This window comes from Dermacentor variabilis, chromosome 3 (genome assembly GCF_050947875.1).
Source record: "Dermacentor variabilis isolate Ectoservices chromosome 3, ASM5094787v1, whole genome shotgun sequence".
NCBI classification, from domain to species: domain Eukaryota; kingdom Metazoa; phylum Arthropoda; class Arachnida; order Ixodida; family Ixodidae; genus Dermacentor; species Dermacentor variabilis.
Window position 1 is genome coordinate 99,274,303 of NC_134570.1, and position 18,385 is coordinate 99,292,687.

The 18,385-nt window shown below is 41.9% G+C and overlaps 2 protein-coding genes across 3 annotated transcripts in view; one reads left to right on the plus strand and one right to left on the minus strand.

Moving 5' to 3' along the window:
• The window catches only part of LOC142576097 (ribosomal protein S6 kinase-like 1), a 34,119-nt gene extending 24,926 nt beyond the window's left edge, over nt 1-9,193 (plus strand). The window contains exon 15 of one of the 2 annotated variants that reach the window (XM_075686041.1): nt 8,494-9,193. In XM_075686041.1, coding sequence (XP_075542156.1) covers nt 8,494-8,511 — 18 coding nt within the window. In that variant the 3' untranslated portion in view covers nt 8,512-9,193. Of the gene's footprint in view, nt 1-1,164; nt 7,446-8,493 lie in introns of those variants that run through there. The other variant, XM_075686040.1, reaches the window with a different exon arrangement.
• Nucleotides 7,800-18,321, minus strand: LOC142576099 (voltage-gated hydrogen channel 1-like). Its single transcript, XM_075686043.1, has 5 exons — nt 18,074-18,321; nt 17,631-17,805; nt 17,390-17,497; nt 11,073-11,304; nt 7,800-10,376 (listed from the first exon to the last, which is right to left on the minus strand). Exons 1-5 carry the CDS (start codon nt 18,085-18,087, stop codon nt 10,135-10,137), a joined length of 771 nt encoding a protein of 256 aa, XP_075542158.1. The 5' UTR covers nt 18,088-18,321; the 3' UTR covers nt 7,800-10,134.
• Nucleotides 18,322-18,385: the final 64 nt, after the last annotated feature.

Consider the following 18,385-nt stretch of genomic DNA (forward strand, 5'->3'; position numbering starts at 1 on the left):
TAGAGAAATCTCAGAAGGGTGGCTTTCTGGGCCAGTTGGTAAAGCATCCCAGGCTTCGGCAGCGCGAAATAGCATAGACAGAGGGGAAGAAGACACAGACACAGTGCCGACTATCAGTTGAGGATTTAATGAAAAAAATATTGGGAGGATGCTTAAGCTTCGCCTCTGAGTGGAGCGTGATACCATGCAAAGATCCCTGACTTCTTCTCACGCTTCCTGGCGACTGCAGCTTATGTAACCGTAAGGTTTACCAGGAAACACCGGCGGCAAATGCTATTTATTTATTTATTCAAATAACTCACAGGCTCCTTTACATGGGAGCATTGTGTGAGTGGGACAGTATACGCGAAAATCGCAAAAGCATAGCAGCAAATACACCGATTGAAGGAAAACGTTGTGCAATTGTTAGCGACAAACACCAGACATTATTCTCTTAAAATCAAGGAGAACAGTTTTAGAAATTCTAGGTTTTATGAATGTGGCTATATAAGAACGGAACACAACTTGGCTCAGAACTAAACAAGAGCACAGTTTCATACATGTAATACAACATTAGAAAACATTTTGTTTTGGTAACAGCGCATAAAAACAAAGATATTAGGTGAGTATGGCGGTTATCCTGTCTCTAAGTAGTGTGATAGAATGATCTCAAAGGCCCTGTCAGTATCAAAGCTTAGCACAATTATGACAAGTGGTAAAACACACACTGCTGCTAGCAGTGGCATTAAGGCTCTGCTTCAGTGATCCTTTGCAGTTCTCTTATTGTTTTGCCTGTACCTTTTGGAAGACAGCCACTTATTCCAAGAAAGATATTAAAAATTTTTTCGGCAACAGCTCTTCACCGAAGCATCTGTGCTACTCGGGAGTGGGAAGAATTCAGCACTCTATTGCTGTCAGTGTGATTGTGGACTGCCGCGCCACTCATAGCAGTGGTTACCAGCCACTTGTGCCTTTCGCATTTTTCACATCCATGTACTTTAGATTCAGCTGTGGTGGGATACTTCTTAGTATAAGGTTTAAATTTGAGGGTACTCCTGACTGTACAAGAAATATCCTTTCAACGGCTTTAGGCTGCTGATTAGGTCTCGGGAAGGCAGCATACACAAATGCTGTAATTGTTATTGAAAAGGGTATTCTTTCTCTTTTGTCTTTTGTTCCTTAAAGCTCTTGGCATACCACGCCCATCAGCGCCTCGGCTACGGTCCCACAGGCACAGAAGACGTCAAGTGCCACCCCTTCTTTGCCACGATCGACTGGAAAAGATTAAGTCTACCAAGGTGAACTCCGCAGTGCCGAGCCCTTACTTGCAATTCGTGCGCCTTGCATCGCCACATTGGAGTCGCTCAAGACCGTTCTCGTTTGGGACTGCTGTATAAAGAAGTCATAGTCGTTTCCATCCAGCATTCACCGGACATTCGTTTGCTCGTGCACATTGGACCGCATTGCCATAAACCATACTCTTTTTTTGTCACAAGTGATAGTGGTAGTGGTCAGAATAGCCATCATCGCTGTATGTGTCACAGATGAGTTCAACGAGATATTTATTTGTTGTGTTTATCAGAAATTCATGGCTTGGTTGTGTCCTTGCACATTGTCACATTGACAGTGCCCGGGCGATTGAGGGCCAGTGGTGGCATGAGAAACAACAGCGTCTGTGATCGTTTCAGATGTGTATGTGTTTGTTGATGTGTGGGTCAAATATACTAGTAGGCTCATTTCAAGACGAATGTGAACAAACCTGGGAAGTCTGCTAGTGTTATTATGAATTAGCCTGACAGAAGTGCACTGAACATATGAGAGATAGATACATAAGCAATTAATTTTTAAAGATGACTTATTTAAGTCAGTTCACCTCAAAGGAGTCTGTACTTCATTTCTTATAGCGAAGCTGTTAAGGGGACTTCTACAACCGTCTTTGTGTGATGGTAGCAAAGAAGCGATAGCAACACAGCCTGCATCGAAGCCTCGAATATGCTTTGAAACATAATCATCAAGATTTAGGGAATAAAAGTTACCTCGAATAAACATCGCTGGACTAGACAGCAATTTCATTGAGGTGTACCTTAGCCAGTAATCCACGATTTTTTTTTCTCACTTCGCACTTAACTGGCTGCACTTTGAAGATCAGCAAGGAGGGTCCCAAATTGCAATTTTGTGGGTATAATGTCTGTGACCTTTAGCTAAGATCAACTTTGGTTTGGGTAGCATACCAAGCACGTCAACGTTAATGTTCCCACACTATCAATGTCCAGCTAGAGTCTCGGCATTGGCTTCGGTGTCTACGGGCATGCCAGGGATCCTGCCTGCTACTAATCTGGGGGTCCTCCGCCCGTAATCGCCTGGCCTCCTGCAAAGATAGCATCAAGGCCTCTGCTCCTAAGGAGCACTGTTTCACACTCAAAGGACGTGAGAAATCCCTTGTACGGCTTCGTTGTTCTTGACGTACGAGTTGCTCAGAGTGACACACATCTGCGTTTGGCTGACATAGCACTTGTGACACAAAGTTTCAGTATTTTGCTTTTTTGTGTGACGCCACAGTTCTTGTGCTTATCACTGTCGCACTGTTTGTTTGCCATAAACCATGGCTAATCGGGACTGGCAGACTCCACTGAATTGATAATGTTTCAATTGACGCCACAAGTCTCAGCTTGTGCACCAAGCTACTCATAAAATAATTAAATGAAGGGAATGAATTTTGGGACTGTTATTAATGTGAACGATATCAAAGAGTGAGTCAAGGTGCCTGTTCTTTTAGTTATATTAAAAAGACAAGAAATGAGACCTGTAGTTGGCCTAGATCTGACTTTCTTTTTATCTTGTAGGATTGTCTTGGTCATGTTCTTAGATTTAATGTGCTTTTGCATGGCATTTTCTAATTTAAGATGTCATGATGCGACTAGAGAGCTGCCGTGATAGCGGCACACCATATTTACATTCGTGTGTTGCACTTTAGTGAATCCAAAAGAGAAACAGAGCTAGTCAAGCTCAGTAAAAAGCTCCTGTTTCAGGTTTGTTTCTATGCCTTTGTTTTTGAAAGAGGGGAAGCTGGAATGCCCTCACATTTAAAAGAAAGTCTCTTTGGTATTGAATGATTTTATAATGTAAAACAACACTGAATAGTGTGGCAGAAACATGTAGTATGGCAGTACATATTTATGTCTTAATACGTGGAGACGCATGTATTTATCATCACTTTGTACAAGTGCAGGCATGCTGTATGCGAGAACTGTGTTAGTTCTGCTTTGCTGTTTGCTGGAATGTTGCATGGCATGCTTTTGTTCATTTCTCTAGCTCTCTCTTCGTTGTTTTTTGGGGGGCAGGTACGTTTCTTTCAAACCGCAGATACGTGGAACAGAGGCAAAGCCAGTTGTCAATGGGACACTAAAGAGGAAGGTTTCAGAGCAAGCTAATTGGTATTCCATCATGACTAGAGTTGAACTGTGAAAGAAAAAACAGGGACGGAAGGACAGACACAGACAAAGAGGAATTTGCATTTGTGCTGCGTTATACTAAGTTGCGATTATGTATTACAGCAAAACAGCCATTCTTGCATTTAGAGGTGGCCTGGTAAGCCAGAGATAGGTGGCAGTGTTCGTTCCGACTTTCCCGCACCAGCTCTCCGTGGTCTGATGGGTTTTTGATCGTGCCTACTCAGATCTCGGTAAGGTGGCTTTTACACCATAAATTGACAAAGGTCACTTGACCGGACCGTCACTGGCGACCCATGAGTGACGGATGCGTGGCAACTGATGTTCACACCGGCAAGTGTGACCTGCCCATCACCACATTGAGATGTCTTGTGGTTGGTGCGGTTCTCGTCTTGCTCACGCCAGCATAGCCGCATAAAATAAACACTGGCACATTTTGATGTTCTGCTCCTGGGGCTGCTGACTGGTCCATAAGCTTTGTGATTTCAGTCACGGAGCTGAAAAATCAGTCACCGAGCAATTCTATGAAATTTGTTGCATAGAGTGATCATTTGCAACTTTCTGCGACACGGCAGAAGTTGCTGTCGCTCAAGTTTGTTGCTTGTCGGTGAAACCCCATACGAGCAGCGATAGCTGCAGGTGGCACCACGATGCAACGAGGGGACAGGCAGGCAGCCCAGGCAATACGCTCGGTCGTCTGTTTTGGTTTGTAAATGGCGCGGTTAATTACTGGCCGGTGGGCTCGCATTTTCTACTGCAATTTGCTCGTGAGTTCGGACCCTATTGCCAACAGTTGTACCACAACCTCTCTTGCACCCATTTCTGAAACAGCGAGATTTTGCGGATCGAGCATCCATACTTCATTGTAGCTAAAGCACTGCACCTTGCACCACTAATCACATGGAGTCTTGGCCAGTCGGTGGAGGTGCTTCCGGGCGCCCCGCATAACGAGTGATGAGAATAAGAGATCTGGTCCCGTGACGGCCCGTTTCATCACTCTAGGCCGTCGCTAGTCATTGTGTCGCATAAAATCGCTTGCATGGGGCTTGGGCTTAACTTGGTCTCACGACCTTTGTGATTTACCCAACTGCCTATCTGTAAAAAGAGATGACATTGCATTCGAAGGAAACTGAACAATCAACTTATTGAGTTTTGAGAACTTTTCCTGTGCCAAAATGGCTCAAATACACGAAAATACTTTAAAGTCCGTGGTCACACTGGTGTATCAGTGCTGACATATTGGTACCGACTTTTCAGTGCCGACGTCTTGGTGCAAAATTCAGTAAGGGAAAGTGTGACTTTCATTTTGTTTACCAGTAATCAACCCTTTTCTGCCAAATGAAATACTATGTTACCAGTCTAACTTGATTAGGTTTTTCCTCTTTAGTGTCCCTTTAAATGTTATCTGTTGCAGTGTTGTGCAACCAATTTCTGTGACATGCCATCAGCACATTTATTTGGAGATTGGTAGAGGTGCACAAACATTTGAAAAATTTGAATAGTGGATATAACCTGCTTCATTTTTTCCTCAGTCTAAATAGCCACTATTCATCATCATCAGCCTATTTCATGTCAACTGCAGGGCGAAGGCCTCTCCCTGCGATCCCAAATTGCGCCTGTCCCGCACCGATTCCAACTTGCGTCTGCAAATTTCCTAATTTCATCACCCCACCTAGTTTTCTGCCATCCTCGACTGTGCTTCCCTTCTCTTGGCACCCATTCTGTAACTCTAATGGTCCACTGGTTATCTATCCTACGCATTACATGGCCTGTTCAGCTCCATTTTTTTTTCTGTAAATGTCATTTAGAATATTGACTATCCCCGTTTACTCTCCGATCCACGCCACTGTCTTCCTATCTCTTAACATTACGCCTAAATTGTTTCATTTTTAAGTGTACTTATCAAATGACTACTCTTTAGTAAATTTCAAATGTATAATGCATTGTATTAATGTTGCTGGGAGGTGGGGGGGCGTATGTCGCTGACAGTCATATTTTACATGTATAAGCGAAATCTCCCTGTTGTAACACAATTCGGTGGATGAAAAATACGAAGCCAGGCAGTGTAATTGTAAAGCTATACTAGAAGATATGCATTGTATTCACATGTTTGAATCACATACAATTTGTCTTTATGCCAAGTCATCTTTAGGCATAAAGCTAGCAGCTCGAGATTGATGCTTGGATGACGTATTGAAGTGGTTAGATTGAGAAGGACCAGGCACGAGAGTCAATCGGGAACCTCTCGGCAATTTGTGGTTTGCAGATGACATTGCCCTGTTCAGCAGTGCTGGAGCTGCCTTGCCACACATGGTTGGAGACCTTAATCAAATCTGAATGTAGGTGTGAGAATTAATATGTAGAAAACAAAGGTAATGTTCAGTAGCCTGAAAATAAAACGAAAGTTTGTGATTGGCAGTCAGTCTCTAGAACCTGGCAAGAGTATGTTTACCTAGGGCAGCTACTCACAGGGGACGCTGATCATGAGAAGAAAATTTACAGAACAATAAAAAGGGATTGGAGTGCATGTGGCAGGCACACTCGGTTCATAACCAGTGGCTTACTACTATCCTTCAGAAGTGCACAATCATTGCATTCTACTGGTACATATACAGTAATATATGTGCTAGTGCCGACATATGCGGTAGTAACTTGAGAAGTAGTAAGACCATGCAACAAGTGTAATGGAAAACGTTGGCTGTGAAGGGGCATGGCTTTGTTATGTGATACTGTTTCTTAGGTCACAGCAAGCTTATATCTTTGTTTTCTCCTCTGTGAAGCATAACGACAATGGGAGAAAAAAAAGTGAACAAGTCAGTAGCATCATACGGCCACCTTGCAACCGTCCATCATCATCTAGTGTGTGCAGTGAATGAAGTTGTGTTAGTAGACTCTGTTAAGGTAAACCCGAGAGACCTTGAAAATGTACTAATTTTACAAGAAGGCAAGCTTTAATGCCAACAGTACCGAAGTTTCACTTTTGATAAATTGGTAATAAATGAGTATCGGATATTACTGAAGTGATCTTGGCAATGCTGCAAGGCTGGTAATTGTCGAACTTTCTTATTAGCAGCATCTGTAGCACCAAAGCAATGTTCATCTGGGGGTTAGTCAATATGGTGTAACTTCCAGCACGTTTTCTTCGAGATTTTTCAGCACACATCAGGCAGTGCCAAGTGATTCGTCAAGTGATTAAAACCCTCTAAATCCTAGAAAAGACACTGGCAAATGTCAGAGTCCTACATAGTTTATTATAATAGTTCTTTCTGTGAATCAGCTCAAATTTTGGTACTCGGGATGTAGATGGCGTCACGGCACAAGAATATGCTGGCTTGCTCCGTTTCTGCACTGTATGCAGCTGCTGCATGCGAGCACGGCCAGAAGAAATGGAGACAGGCAGCACCCTCACTTATTTTTAAGTGAGAAACATAATTCGTAGTCCTATCACTATGCAACTTCAGCAAACTTAGCTCTGTGTCGTGATGTCACTATAGCGTCAATGACATCGTATTCGGTATTTCGAGACCTTACTATTAAATTTAAGAAATCTCATAACTGCTTCCCAACCTTTGTACTTGCCAAGTGTCATCCTTTATACATGAAAAAAATGTAAGGTAGAGATACTGCAACTTTTGAAACGTGTTGCTACTCCTTTAAGTGCCCCAAACATGCCCAGCAACCTGGGCATGTTCTGGTAGGATGAAGAACTCGTCCTACCAGAGTTCACCTAAAACAAGTCTACTGTGCCTGTTAAAGCAAATGGCGTGCAAGTGTGTGTCATGGTATACCATATGTCACATGTGCCAAATTTCTGCACTCCTGTTTCACTAAATCACTAAAGTGACTACCGTGTGATTGCTCCTTTCACTTTTCCTTTCTCCCTCGAATAATATTGCTACACAAAATTTGATTCATAGGCTTCACGTGGACATTGTTGCTGCTGCTGTTTTAAAGCAAATGGTGGTTGGTTATGCATAGAATAAAGCATCATAGTTCATCTGTGGATGGCATCACTCAGTTGGTGTTCATGGTTGCATTCCTTCTGTCTGTTTTCTTCATGCTGTAGCATGCCGAGTGAAATGACATGATCCCTTACTATAGAGGAGGAAGCACTCGGAAAATGGCAGTGGAACGTTTGCAGTAACAATCAGAGTTGCAATCACGGATGATATATTCACAGACTTATTTTACTTACACCTATGCTCTAGTAGTATGCATACCATGAGATAACAAGCCTGTGCTTCACCGTGTGGTTTTAGTTAGGTTGTTGTGTTATATGTGTTATCGAGTGCTTCTGAATCCAGTAGAAAAGGTCAACATTGTGTTTCTATGTGCAGCTCGGCTATCCGTGAAATAAAAGAAACACCACTCTCCAAACAACATGTATATTGTGACAACATAAAATACAAGCAGTAAAGATGCAAGAAATATTCACAAGTAAATACAGCAATGTACGCATAACCACAGCTGAGTATTGCATACTGTTTGTGCCCCGTGTGTGAATTCCAAACATTTCTCAAGGCACAAGCGTACTACTACACACAAACACACTTCTACAGTAGGTAACAACCATAAAAAATATATATAGTATATTTATCACAACATTCTTACAATCAAAGCTCCTTTATGAGAAACATGGTTGGACTGGGCATTAATAATGTACATTGTACATTGCCTTCCTTAGATAAAGGAGGTAAGATAATAAAAAATACCTTAGTTTGTGACGAGTTGTGTACCCTAATTTGTGAGCACGCCGCCAAGATACTGCACCAAAAGTGCTCAAGGTTCACTCCGAGGATGCTTTTAGCCTTCAAGATACAAAGAAATTCATCATGCACAGAACAGTAACAAAAATGCACATTAAAAGTTCATAATGACAATACAGAACTACAAAACCATCTCCACAGTTTCGCAAGCATTATGCAAGCTTAGTTGCAGTCCCTGACCTTGTTTGGAAAAACCCAAACTCATTTTCAGAGGACTAGCAGCAACTGATGCGCAAACCACATCGACTGAATCAAGAGGCCTGTCCAGTTGAATGAAAGTGCCGTTTACTTTTTTACAGACAGGCGGCAAAGTGTGAATCCGCAAATATGCAGCAGCAGTGCAGGCGAAATATGTATGCTCATCCTAGCTGCAAGTCATTGGCAACTTGGCCTGGTGTCATAAGTAATGCAGTTTCAACAAACTCTACTGGTGTCATCTTTGCATGATCACTCGGGGGCGAGCAGTCCACTAGAGATTCTCATTCGAAATGGTGGGGCATTAAAGAAGCGCAGGGTCAGAATGCGCATCTGCTCTTCTTTTTCACATGACGAGCCACATGCCGTGACGTGAGGTGCATATACAGAGATGGCAACCTTGAGCCATCTTGCAATTCCTCGTGGATTTTTCACATGCACATGCATCCGCTTCTACTGTGAAAATCAAGGGCTTCGTGCTAGGAGTGAAGAAGGTACAGTAGCACCAGCTTGCATGCCTGCACCTCACTCCTGCTTGAAGCACAACTTTGGTTACATCTACTGAGGTGTGTCAGGAAGACTGTTTGTGTAATTTCACATAAGCCTCGCATTATGCCTAAGCATAATGCTAAGCATTATAGCATAAGCATTATGCCTGGAACATTTTGTGCTTTTTTTTCCTGTGCCCTGCGTTGAATGTCCTTTGATGGCAGCTGAAGGCCACAAGGCTGTGTGTGCAGATCTTGGCAACTGACTAGGTAGAAAATGTCCAGTAATGTCACTGTCACCGGAGCAGAAAAACAATTTGAGGCAAAATTTTCTTTTTCAAAAATTGCAGGAAGATAGTCAGTGTACACATGATAATGCATTTCATTGTGGTTATCAAAAAGTTTACCCACTGTGGAGACATGTCACATTGATATAGTTTAGATACTACATCATGTTCAGTATGAAAACACATTCAAAAAAAAAAAAAAAAACAGACCGCTCCACATCCAAACTGCTAGATACATTGTTTGTGGTTTGGCACTTTTAAACAGTTTTCACTTCATTCCATCAGCATTAAGTAACGTACAGACTGCCCACTTACATCACTCCTCGAGTGCTAAATGTAGCTACTGACAGTAGTTAAATAAAAGCATATAAAGTCTAGTACCGGCACATTATCACTGGGCTACATTCATGAAGCAACATGCTGCATTAAACTCGGTCATTGAACACCCTCATTGCCCTTGATAATATTAGTGTGCAGCTCATACCTTGGACACAGCAACGTATGTGTTGCACTGCTGTGAGTTATTGCAACCTTGTTCTTTCAAAGTACCGCATACATTGCCAACCTCTCACCATTTTGGTTCAGTATTGACCTGTGGCTGCGCAAGAATAGTACATAAAGGGTACACAGAGTAAACCCACAGGTCATATGTCCACGCTGCACTCCTTGTATGGCTCCAGGTGTACTCCAAGTATTGTCAATACACGTAGGCACAGGATATAAGTATAAGTATGATACTATAAGTATACCGGCTAAAAGTTCAGTATGCTCAAGCGGTGCACGTACACCCCCCCTCCCCTTCCCCAAAAAAAGGGCAATAAATAATGCTGTCCAAAATTTTTCACACCAATCTTGAAGAGAGACATAACATGTACTGCCTCATCTGCAGTGCCACCAGGGCAGATTTGGGCACGCACATGCATTTTCCTCACCAGAAGCGTAAAGCTCTGTGCGACCATTCGAAGAAATTTCAGTCCCGCACAGCAGATTCCTGGTTCTCTTCTCCGCTCAAGAGTGGCTCCTGGACGACCGCCGTTGGTGGAAGCTCGGTGATGCCGTGGTTATGCAACAGTTCCCTGAGGGACGATATCTCCTGCTCCAGGGCGTTGCAGTAGTCGCGGTTTTTGAGCAGGTCCTGCATGAGCTTCTCGCGCAACTTGCATTCCCGCATTAGCTGCCGTTCCGCTTGCGTCTTCACTGTGAGCACAATGCCTGCCGGGTGAGACAAAAAAAAAAAAAGTTAACCTTGTGCAATACCCAACGAGGCATCCAAATTCCCAGAAATTTAAGAAAAGAAATAATTTGTAGAGGAACGAAGAAATGACTGTGGCCCACATGTTCAATGTTTTATTTAATACTGCCGTGCCCATGTGTAGGAAACAAAACCCCCTGGAGAAAGGGCTGCTTAAAGGTACACCACAGGTAAAAATTATGTGAAGCTTCCCATACTGGTTTTCTAAATTTTACCAATATGCCCCAGTTGCTGAGGGCAGCTTTTGTGTGAGAGAACGATGTCAATTGGAGAAAGCGGCACCAACACTTTGGCCCAATACAATTGCCATGGTATCTGGCTACATTAAAGAGCATGTCTTTTGTAACTTGCTCTGCAGTTTTCACAAATCTGAGTGCAAATGGTGGTACTGTAACAAGTGTTATAGCGACCACATATATTGTGGGTCGAATATGAAAACAATAACAGGAGGCACATATAAAACATGCACACGGGCAGTTGTAATGTGTAGGCACATAAAAGAATGCATGCACGGGTTATTGTTGATGGATGCGTGATGCTTAGTTTCAGAGGCTCGACATCCATCTGCTTTTGTGCACATCATGCCACATCATGCACACTCCGTGCTGCGTATTGCAAGTGCTGCGTTGGAAAGGGAGTGCAGAAAAACGCCGTACCATTTAAGAGGCGTGCCACTCGCCAGAGCCGCAGGACAATGATCAGGCCTGAACCATTGGCGGCCGACTCAGGGTCCCTGAATGCGACGTCCAGGCCAAAGGAGACGATGACGACTGCAGCGTCAAACATCTCCATCTTGTGTTGGAAGAAGCTGAGTCGGTAGGCATACAGCTTGGCAGCAATTTCCACCAAGAACAAGCTCAAAATGAAGATGCTCAGTGAATGGATGATCTGCAAAAGCAGTGTGTTGTGTTCGTTTTGTGAGAAAAGCATGTTGATGGCGCATAGCAAATAATATTCCAGCTTTTTTTGAGATTTATTTGCCAAACGTAAACGTGCTGTTTCTCAGGTTTTGGGAGTTCAAAGACTTCCAGAAAAAAAATTGTGTAATCAGCAAAGAAAAGAAAGGAGAGAAAACGTATTAAATAATAAGAAGCTTCACACATTTGAAGCCATTTAACATGCAATTCTGAAACATTGGGGAAATAACGATGTTATAACCAAAAGTTTCTGCACAGGAACTAGCTACACAGAGGAGAAAAATCTTGACAAGGAGACCATAAAGAGAAGCAGGTCGGTTTATAAGACTAATAGAGTATTGATTAAAAATTTCATTCTTGAATTTTATGCGGCAATTTTATGGTCCGTGATATCACTGTGACATCATCATGTGGTTCCATGCCAGGAGGTGTTTTCAAGACTTGTGCAGTTGCACTGCGCTTACTTTTAAATGCAGCATAATCATTCTCCATTATCAAACAACTAACTAGCCCCGAGCAAACAGTATTAAAATCTACGATGTCAAGGGGAGCTAGTGCAAGAAGGTCAAGGTGACGTCACCGCCTGTCTTCTGCTTCTTTTTTCACTAAGCTTCCAACTCATGGTACCAAGACTGGCCTATTTGGTATTCTAGAAGTGTAATCTACCAGTATAGTATATTTAATATTTCTCTTTAGTGTTGGTTGCTTAAAGGAACTGTTCAACTGCTGCCAAAGGGTAGACGGATGAGTAACATAGAGCAATGATGGCAGTAAAAATAAAACAGTGTCTTATGCCTTGCTTTACTTTTTTTTTCATATTTCACTTTTTATTTTGAGTTTTCTTCTTTCATTCAAATTCGCTTACTTCAGCGAGATTCAATTGTTATATGCATCAGCAGCATAGAAAGTGTTTGGTGGATTGAAGGGCAAGGGGCACAGTGGTCACATGCCAGGATGTGTGCTGTCTGCTCAGTGTATGCAGGAGCAGATGGATAGATTGAGCTGAGGGATCAGTTGAGGAGGTTGAAAGCACGTGACCCACACTGCTCTTAGACAGCCTCGTCATCAAGGGACGACTTCATCTGTACTCAGAGGCCAGGACTGCGTTTGCCTCTAATGGAAATCAAAGAGTAGCGCAAGGCGAATTCCTTTAAAGTGCAGCATTTGAACAAGTGTTGGAAGGGTACGAGACATTGTACTAAGGGGCCAAGTACATGTGGACATTGACTGTTGATGTTATCAGAATGCGAAATAAGATTACAACCAGAGCTCAAAAACGTGCTTCTTGGCTGCAGCCAATGTTTAGAAAAGTGAAGCCTTTGTACTGCCTGTACTGTTGTACCAGTTGTGTACACTTAAATACGCACCAAGTAGCCACACGGATTCTTTTTGACTGACCATATTGCACTTGTGATGATTACTGTAAAAAAAACAGGTACAGTTGAGTTTCCTCAATTTGACCTTGTTGAGAAACAAGAAATTGGTTTGGTTTATTCAAAGTGAAGTGTTCAATGAACGCGAGTGCGTTAAGAAGTAAAAAATAATTTATTCTTGGATTTTACATCCCAGACCATAATCTGATTATAAGGCCATCGTAGTGGGGGACTTTGGACTAATTTTGACCACCAGGGACTCTTTAATGTGCACATGAACCTAAGCACACGAGCATTTATGCATTTCACCCCTATCAAAATGCGGCCGCCGTGGCCGGTATTGAATCTGCGACCTCCAGCTTAGCAAGTCAATGCCATAGCCGCTAAGCTACCATGGTGGATAGGTGCTTTCCGAGTTTTTCTTATCATAGTTAATTTCATGAAAAGGTTATATGAGGGTGCGTTCAGATAAGGACAGACTAAGGGGGGTCCCGAATATTTTTTTGTTTTCAGCTAAATTTTTATGAGGTGGGAAAATGTTTCTGTAGAAAGGAATCAACCTTTGTTATGCAAAACTTAGCACAGATTTCTCAAAAAGTATTATTATTTCGTTGTAGATGGAAAAGAGCGTTCTAGCGACTTGCAGATTTTACAACATTGAAGGCATAGGCTATCATTCTAAAATTAATGCACTGCACCTCAACCGAATTTTTTCAGTAAACCTACACCAATAGCACTATTGGTGCACAGGAAGTTAAATTTATGTCACTCACAGTATGTATTCGAAAAATTGCCAAACATTGGTTTTTCAGCAACTGAATCTGACCTTGAAATCAGGCGTTCTTTTGGGCAATTTTAGCTAAGGCGTTGCAGCTGAAAATATATTTCTAAGAAATCTTCAAAAAGGTTTCTCGCAAACTGAAGATAGAAGTATACAACTACACCAAATATTTATTTTGTTATAAAAAAGATGAAAAAATAGCAATTTGGAGCATTTAGAGACAGAAAAGTAATAATGATTGCCAATTTTATGAAAACTTTATAGACTGCCCACCCAGGATAGGTAAATCTAGTACAGCAAATACGTGTTGCATTATTTTAAGTGAGAGAATTGAGCTTATATTAAGACCCTAGTGTGGTTGTAATGACGATGCACCTCGTTCTAATAAGAAAATAAAAATCACGCTCGTATTTAATTCTGAACTCATTCTTCTTGTTGTAGTGAACAAGAGTGCCTCAGGTTGTCATTTTTGCCTCTTTTTAGCCATGAAATAATTAGTTGAATGAGCTTTCAGGGTGCCTGAATCCGTATTCCTACTGCAGTATGTTGAGGTATGTGACAAGCATGTGAGAGAGCATAAAGCAAGTTTTTTAATGCCCCCGTCACACAGGCACTCGAAAGTCTTTTGTGCAAGAAGGCTTCTCCCAAAAAAGAGTTTCACCCGCAGACACACGACAGGGAGCGATCTCTTCTTCAGGAGCGGTCTTTTCTAGAGGCAGAGTTTGTCTATATCTATTACGGCCGAAAAGGCATATTTTCGAAACCAGTGGGCATCAGCAATTATCATATATTAAAGAAATTAAGTAAATGAATATTTTTTTCGTCGCCTAGGATCACCATAAAAAATAATTGTATGTTTCGCAGAAGGTGTAGTAAACCCAGTAATGCTCATTTTCTTCTGTACTCCCGTAAGCATACCGAACGGGTCTCGCAAGCAGTTCGAGCACTCTTTAAACTGCTACAATAAAGCCTTACTATAAGTTTTCTTATTCTGGCATTGTTAAACTTATTTGAAAACTGTGTAAAACAGTAAGTTTGCACTTTATATTTCGAGACACATCAGTTTATTTTGGACGACTTTGTTTTGTACGCTAGCGCCACAGCTTCGGTAGCGTATCCAAAAGGAAACACTAAAAAGAGATTGTCAGTGCCGTGTGTCTGTTGTGTAACATAGCTTCACTAAAAGGTCTTTCAACTTGGTATAAGACCGCTCACATAAAAGAGTTTTTGCGTGCTCGTGTGGCAAAGGTATAAAAGACTTGTCGGGGGAACCTATTTCTGGCATTGATCTCTAATTACATCTGCTATCTGAAACTCTCTCCGTGTACATGAATGTTGCACAAGCCATGGGAAAGCACAATGATGCCACTGTAGTGGATGAGCCAGCTGGGTATGTTCAGATGGGGAGAGTCACAAAACGGGTCCTGAATATTTTTCATTTTCACTTACGTTTTTGTGTTAGGCATAAAAATCCTTCCACACTGTAGAACTGCGACTAGTTTTCTTACACAATTTTTTTTTTCCACACACAAGAAATCTTAAGTAAGAAAAAGTGCAAAAATTTTGTTATCGGATCACAATGATGCAGACTTTAAAAGTGCATGGTATAGAGAACACAGTTTTCTACACGTTAACCCTTTTACTCCACATCTACACCACCTCTCACACGGCGATATTTTTTTACTTTTCTCTCATCATAGCGCTACGGCAGTGTGTGTCATTTGATGCGCAGAAAGAAAAAGAAAACGCTGGAATGACAAGCATCATTGTTTCCTGGTTGGTCTTAAGCTACATGGTGCAGTCTTTACTTATGCTGCTGACATCAGCAAAGGCTAAGCTCCTGAATATTGCAGTTCTGTCCAAAGAAGCCTTATTGTGAGGCGCGTTCCATACAAACACGTAAAATATTTAGAGTTGCATCTTTTTCCTTAAACTACCATCGAAATTGGTTTTGCTGCCCCTACTTTCCGCCTTGTGTTTTAAAAAGAACATTTCTTTTCCGCACCGTGCTAAGACTAATTAAATTCAAATTGCCTTAAATCTGTGTGAGAGGTGGTAAAGATGTGGAGTAAAAGGGTTAAGATCTAGAAAACTGTTCTCTATACCACTCGCTTTTGAAGTTTGCAACATATTGCCACTTGGTAACAGCATATTATGATTTCATGTGTTCAAAAAAAAAAAAAAATAAATTAGTTGAAGAAGTTTCAGTTCTGCAGTGTAGAAGGACTGTTATGCCTAATATAAAAATATAAGTGAAAATGAAAGATATTTGGGACTCGTTTTGCGACTCTCCTCATCTGAACATACCCAGCTGGCTAATCTACCACAGTGGCGTCATCACGCTTTCCCACTAGGCTGGTGCATCATTGATGTACATGGGGAGCATTTGAGATCGATGTAATTAGAGATAAATGCCAGAAACAGGTTCCCCCGACTAGTCTTAAAAAACTTGCTCTATGCACTCTCACGTGCTGGTTACGTCAACGTACTGTAGTAGGAATACAGATTCAGGTGCCGTGAGAACTCATTCAACTGATTTCATGGCTAAATAGAGGCAAAGAATACACAATCTGGGTCACGCTTATTCACTACAACAAAAAGAATGAGTTAGGAATTAAATACGAGTGTGATTTTTATTTTATTATTAGAACAAGACGCATCGTTGGGACGACCACACTAGGGTCCTAAAATAGGCTCAATTCTCTCGCTTACAATAATGCAACATGTATTTACTGTACTATTATATATGATTATTACTATTATTATACTAATTTACCAGTCCAGGGTGGGTATTCTATGAAATTTGCATAAAAATTGGCAATCATTATTTTTTTAATGCCTCTAAAATGTTGCAACTATCACTATTTTTTCAATTGCATTTTTTTTTAATAACAAAATCAATACATGGTGTAGTTGCATACTTCTTTCTTCAGTTTGTGAGAAGCCATTTGGAGATTTGTCAGAAATATTGTTCAGTTTCATTGCCCTACGTAATTGGCCCCCAAAAACCCCTGATTTCATGGGCAGTCATCGGCAGTTGCTCAAAAAGCAAAGTTTGGCAATCTTTGTAAAAACACACTGCGGGTGACATAAACTTAACTTCCTGTGGGCCAATAGTACTAGTGGTGTAGATTTACCGAAAAATATTTGATGGGGTACAATGCGTTAACTTTAGAGTGATAGCCCTTAGAATGTGTAAAATCTGCAAGTCGTTAAAACGCTCATTTCCACGTATAGTGAAATAACGTTTTCTTTTTTTTTTTTCAGGAAATCTGTGCCAAGTTTCGCAAAACGAAGGTTGATTTGTTTCTAGAGAGAGATTTTCCCATCTCATATGAAAATTTCGCTGAAAACTAGTACTAGTCGGGATGTGATCCCCTCCAAGGCTGTCCTTATCTGAACAAACTCATGACCCACTTGGCTTTGCGAACAAGTAGAATGGGTCAGCTCCGATAATAATCTGGTGGACACAGTCACTCACCGTTTCTGAACACACTTGTACATTCAAAAGAAGGTTGTTTCCATGATAGTGTTAGAGAGTGTTGTTTCGTGTTAAGCTCCATGCCAATGACAGCAAAGCATGCAGTTTGCTTAGTACATTTCAATGTTAGGTTTTCAGCTGGCTACTAGTAGCCTTGGAATCTGGTTTTTAACCGGAATATGCATACTGCGTTGAGTCATTTAAAACCTGTGGCATGACTGATGGCGCTGCAGTTAAAGATGGCAAGTAAGCACCTTGAAATATGTAATAGAGGTATATGGAAGCACATACATACGCTCGGCACTGATAGGAATGACTGTGACGAAGGGCCTGGCATTGTTAATGCGCATGAAGGCTTTGCGGGCTTAGAACGACTGTTAGTTGACCTACATATTTGTTCAGACAACAACATTATGCTTGCCTTTGGTGCGATGTAGCTGTGTTCATGCAGCTTCAGGATCTCCAGTTCCACAAGCAGCTCAGTGATGACTAGAAGGCAGTCAAGAACTACCAAAGCCACGATGGCAATCTGTGAATACAAAGCAGCTGTTTTAAAAGGTGCTAATCTCATTTCTTTCTGCACTACAGCCAACTTTAGTTTCAGGTTTTATGCAGCGTGGTGTCACAAACATCAATCGATCGAAAGTTAATTGTGTTCATACCTGAAACTTGGTAGAATGCAACAGGGCTGATAGTTTCTCGCGGAAAGTGACAAGGGGTCTGATGTCGACGTCAGATTCCATGTCAACATCGATGGACACAAAACTGGCGCTGGGATGGTCCCTTGTTTGTACATTTGGAGCGTCCTTTTGAGGGGAAAAATCTTGATCGTGTTCCCTGCGACCGGACAAGAATGAAAAAAAAACGTGACGCAGGGCACGGAAATAGAAGGTATTGCGCTAATCGTCCCAAGTACGTGGATTTTCTAAGTTTGCAGCGGCAAATTAAGACGGTGCAATAAAACGAAAACAACTTTCGCCATTTTCCATTACATCTACACAAACGATCAGCGCATAAAACTCTGTCCCCATGGCCTCTGTTCGCAAAACAAGATTACCACAGATTGTGAATTCGCGTCTCGCTGCATGCTCAAAACTCAACTTACGACGCTCGCTCCATGCTGGTTGAGTAGATGACGCGAACGGGACGTCCGAGATTGGGATGTAGAAGTTACACCGTAAATACACGTTAGTCGTGGCTAAAGTTTTCCCGGCCTCTACTGTTCCGCGAACCTTTTATCATTGTCACCCAGATACACGGTCGCAAAAGGTGCGATCAACGAACTTTTGCACTACGCCCCCCCGTCCCAACTGACCAACTTCGGTGCTGAAAACAAACGGAACATATTTTTCCACTGTTCCCAGCTGAGCCACTTGAAAACGTGCGCTCGGTTTGGCGGGCGCACGTAAGCCCGTAA

What these genes read in the sequence shown, in the direction of transcription:
- LOC142576099 (XM_075686043.1), bottom strand. An exon ending in TGCATTCTACCAAGTTTCAG is followed by an intron (nt 17,498 to 17,630) that starts GTATGAACACAA and finishes TTGTATTCACAG; the next exon opens with ATTGCCATCGTGGCTTTGGT. An exon ending in AGTGGCACGCCTCTTAAATG is followed by an intron (nt 10,377 to 11,072) that starts GTACGGCGTTTT and finishes CTCACCCGGCAG; the next exon opens with GCATTGTGCTCACAGTGAAG.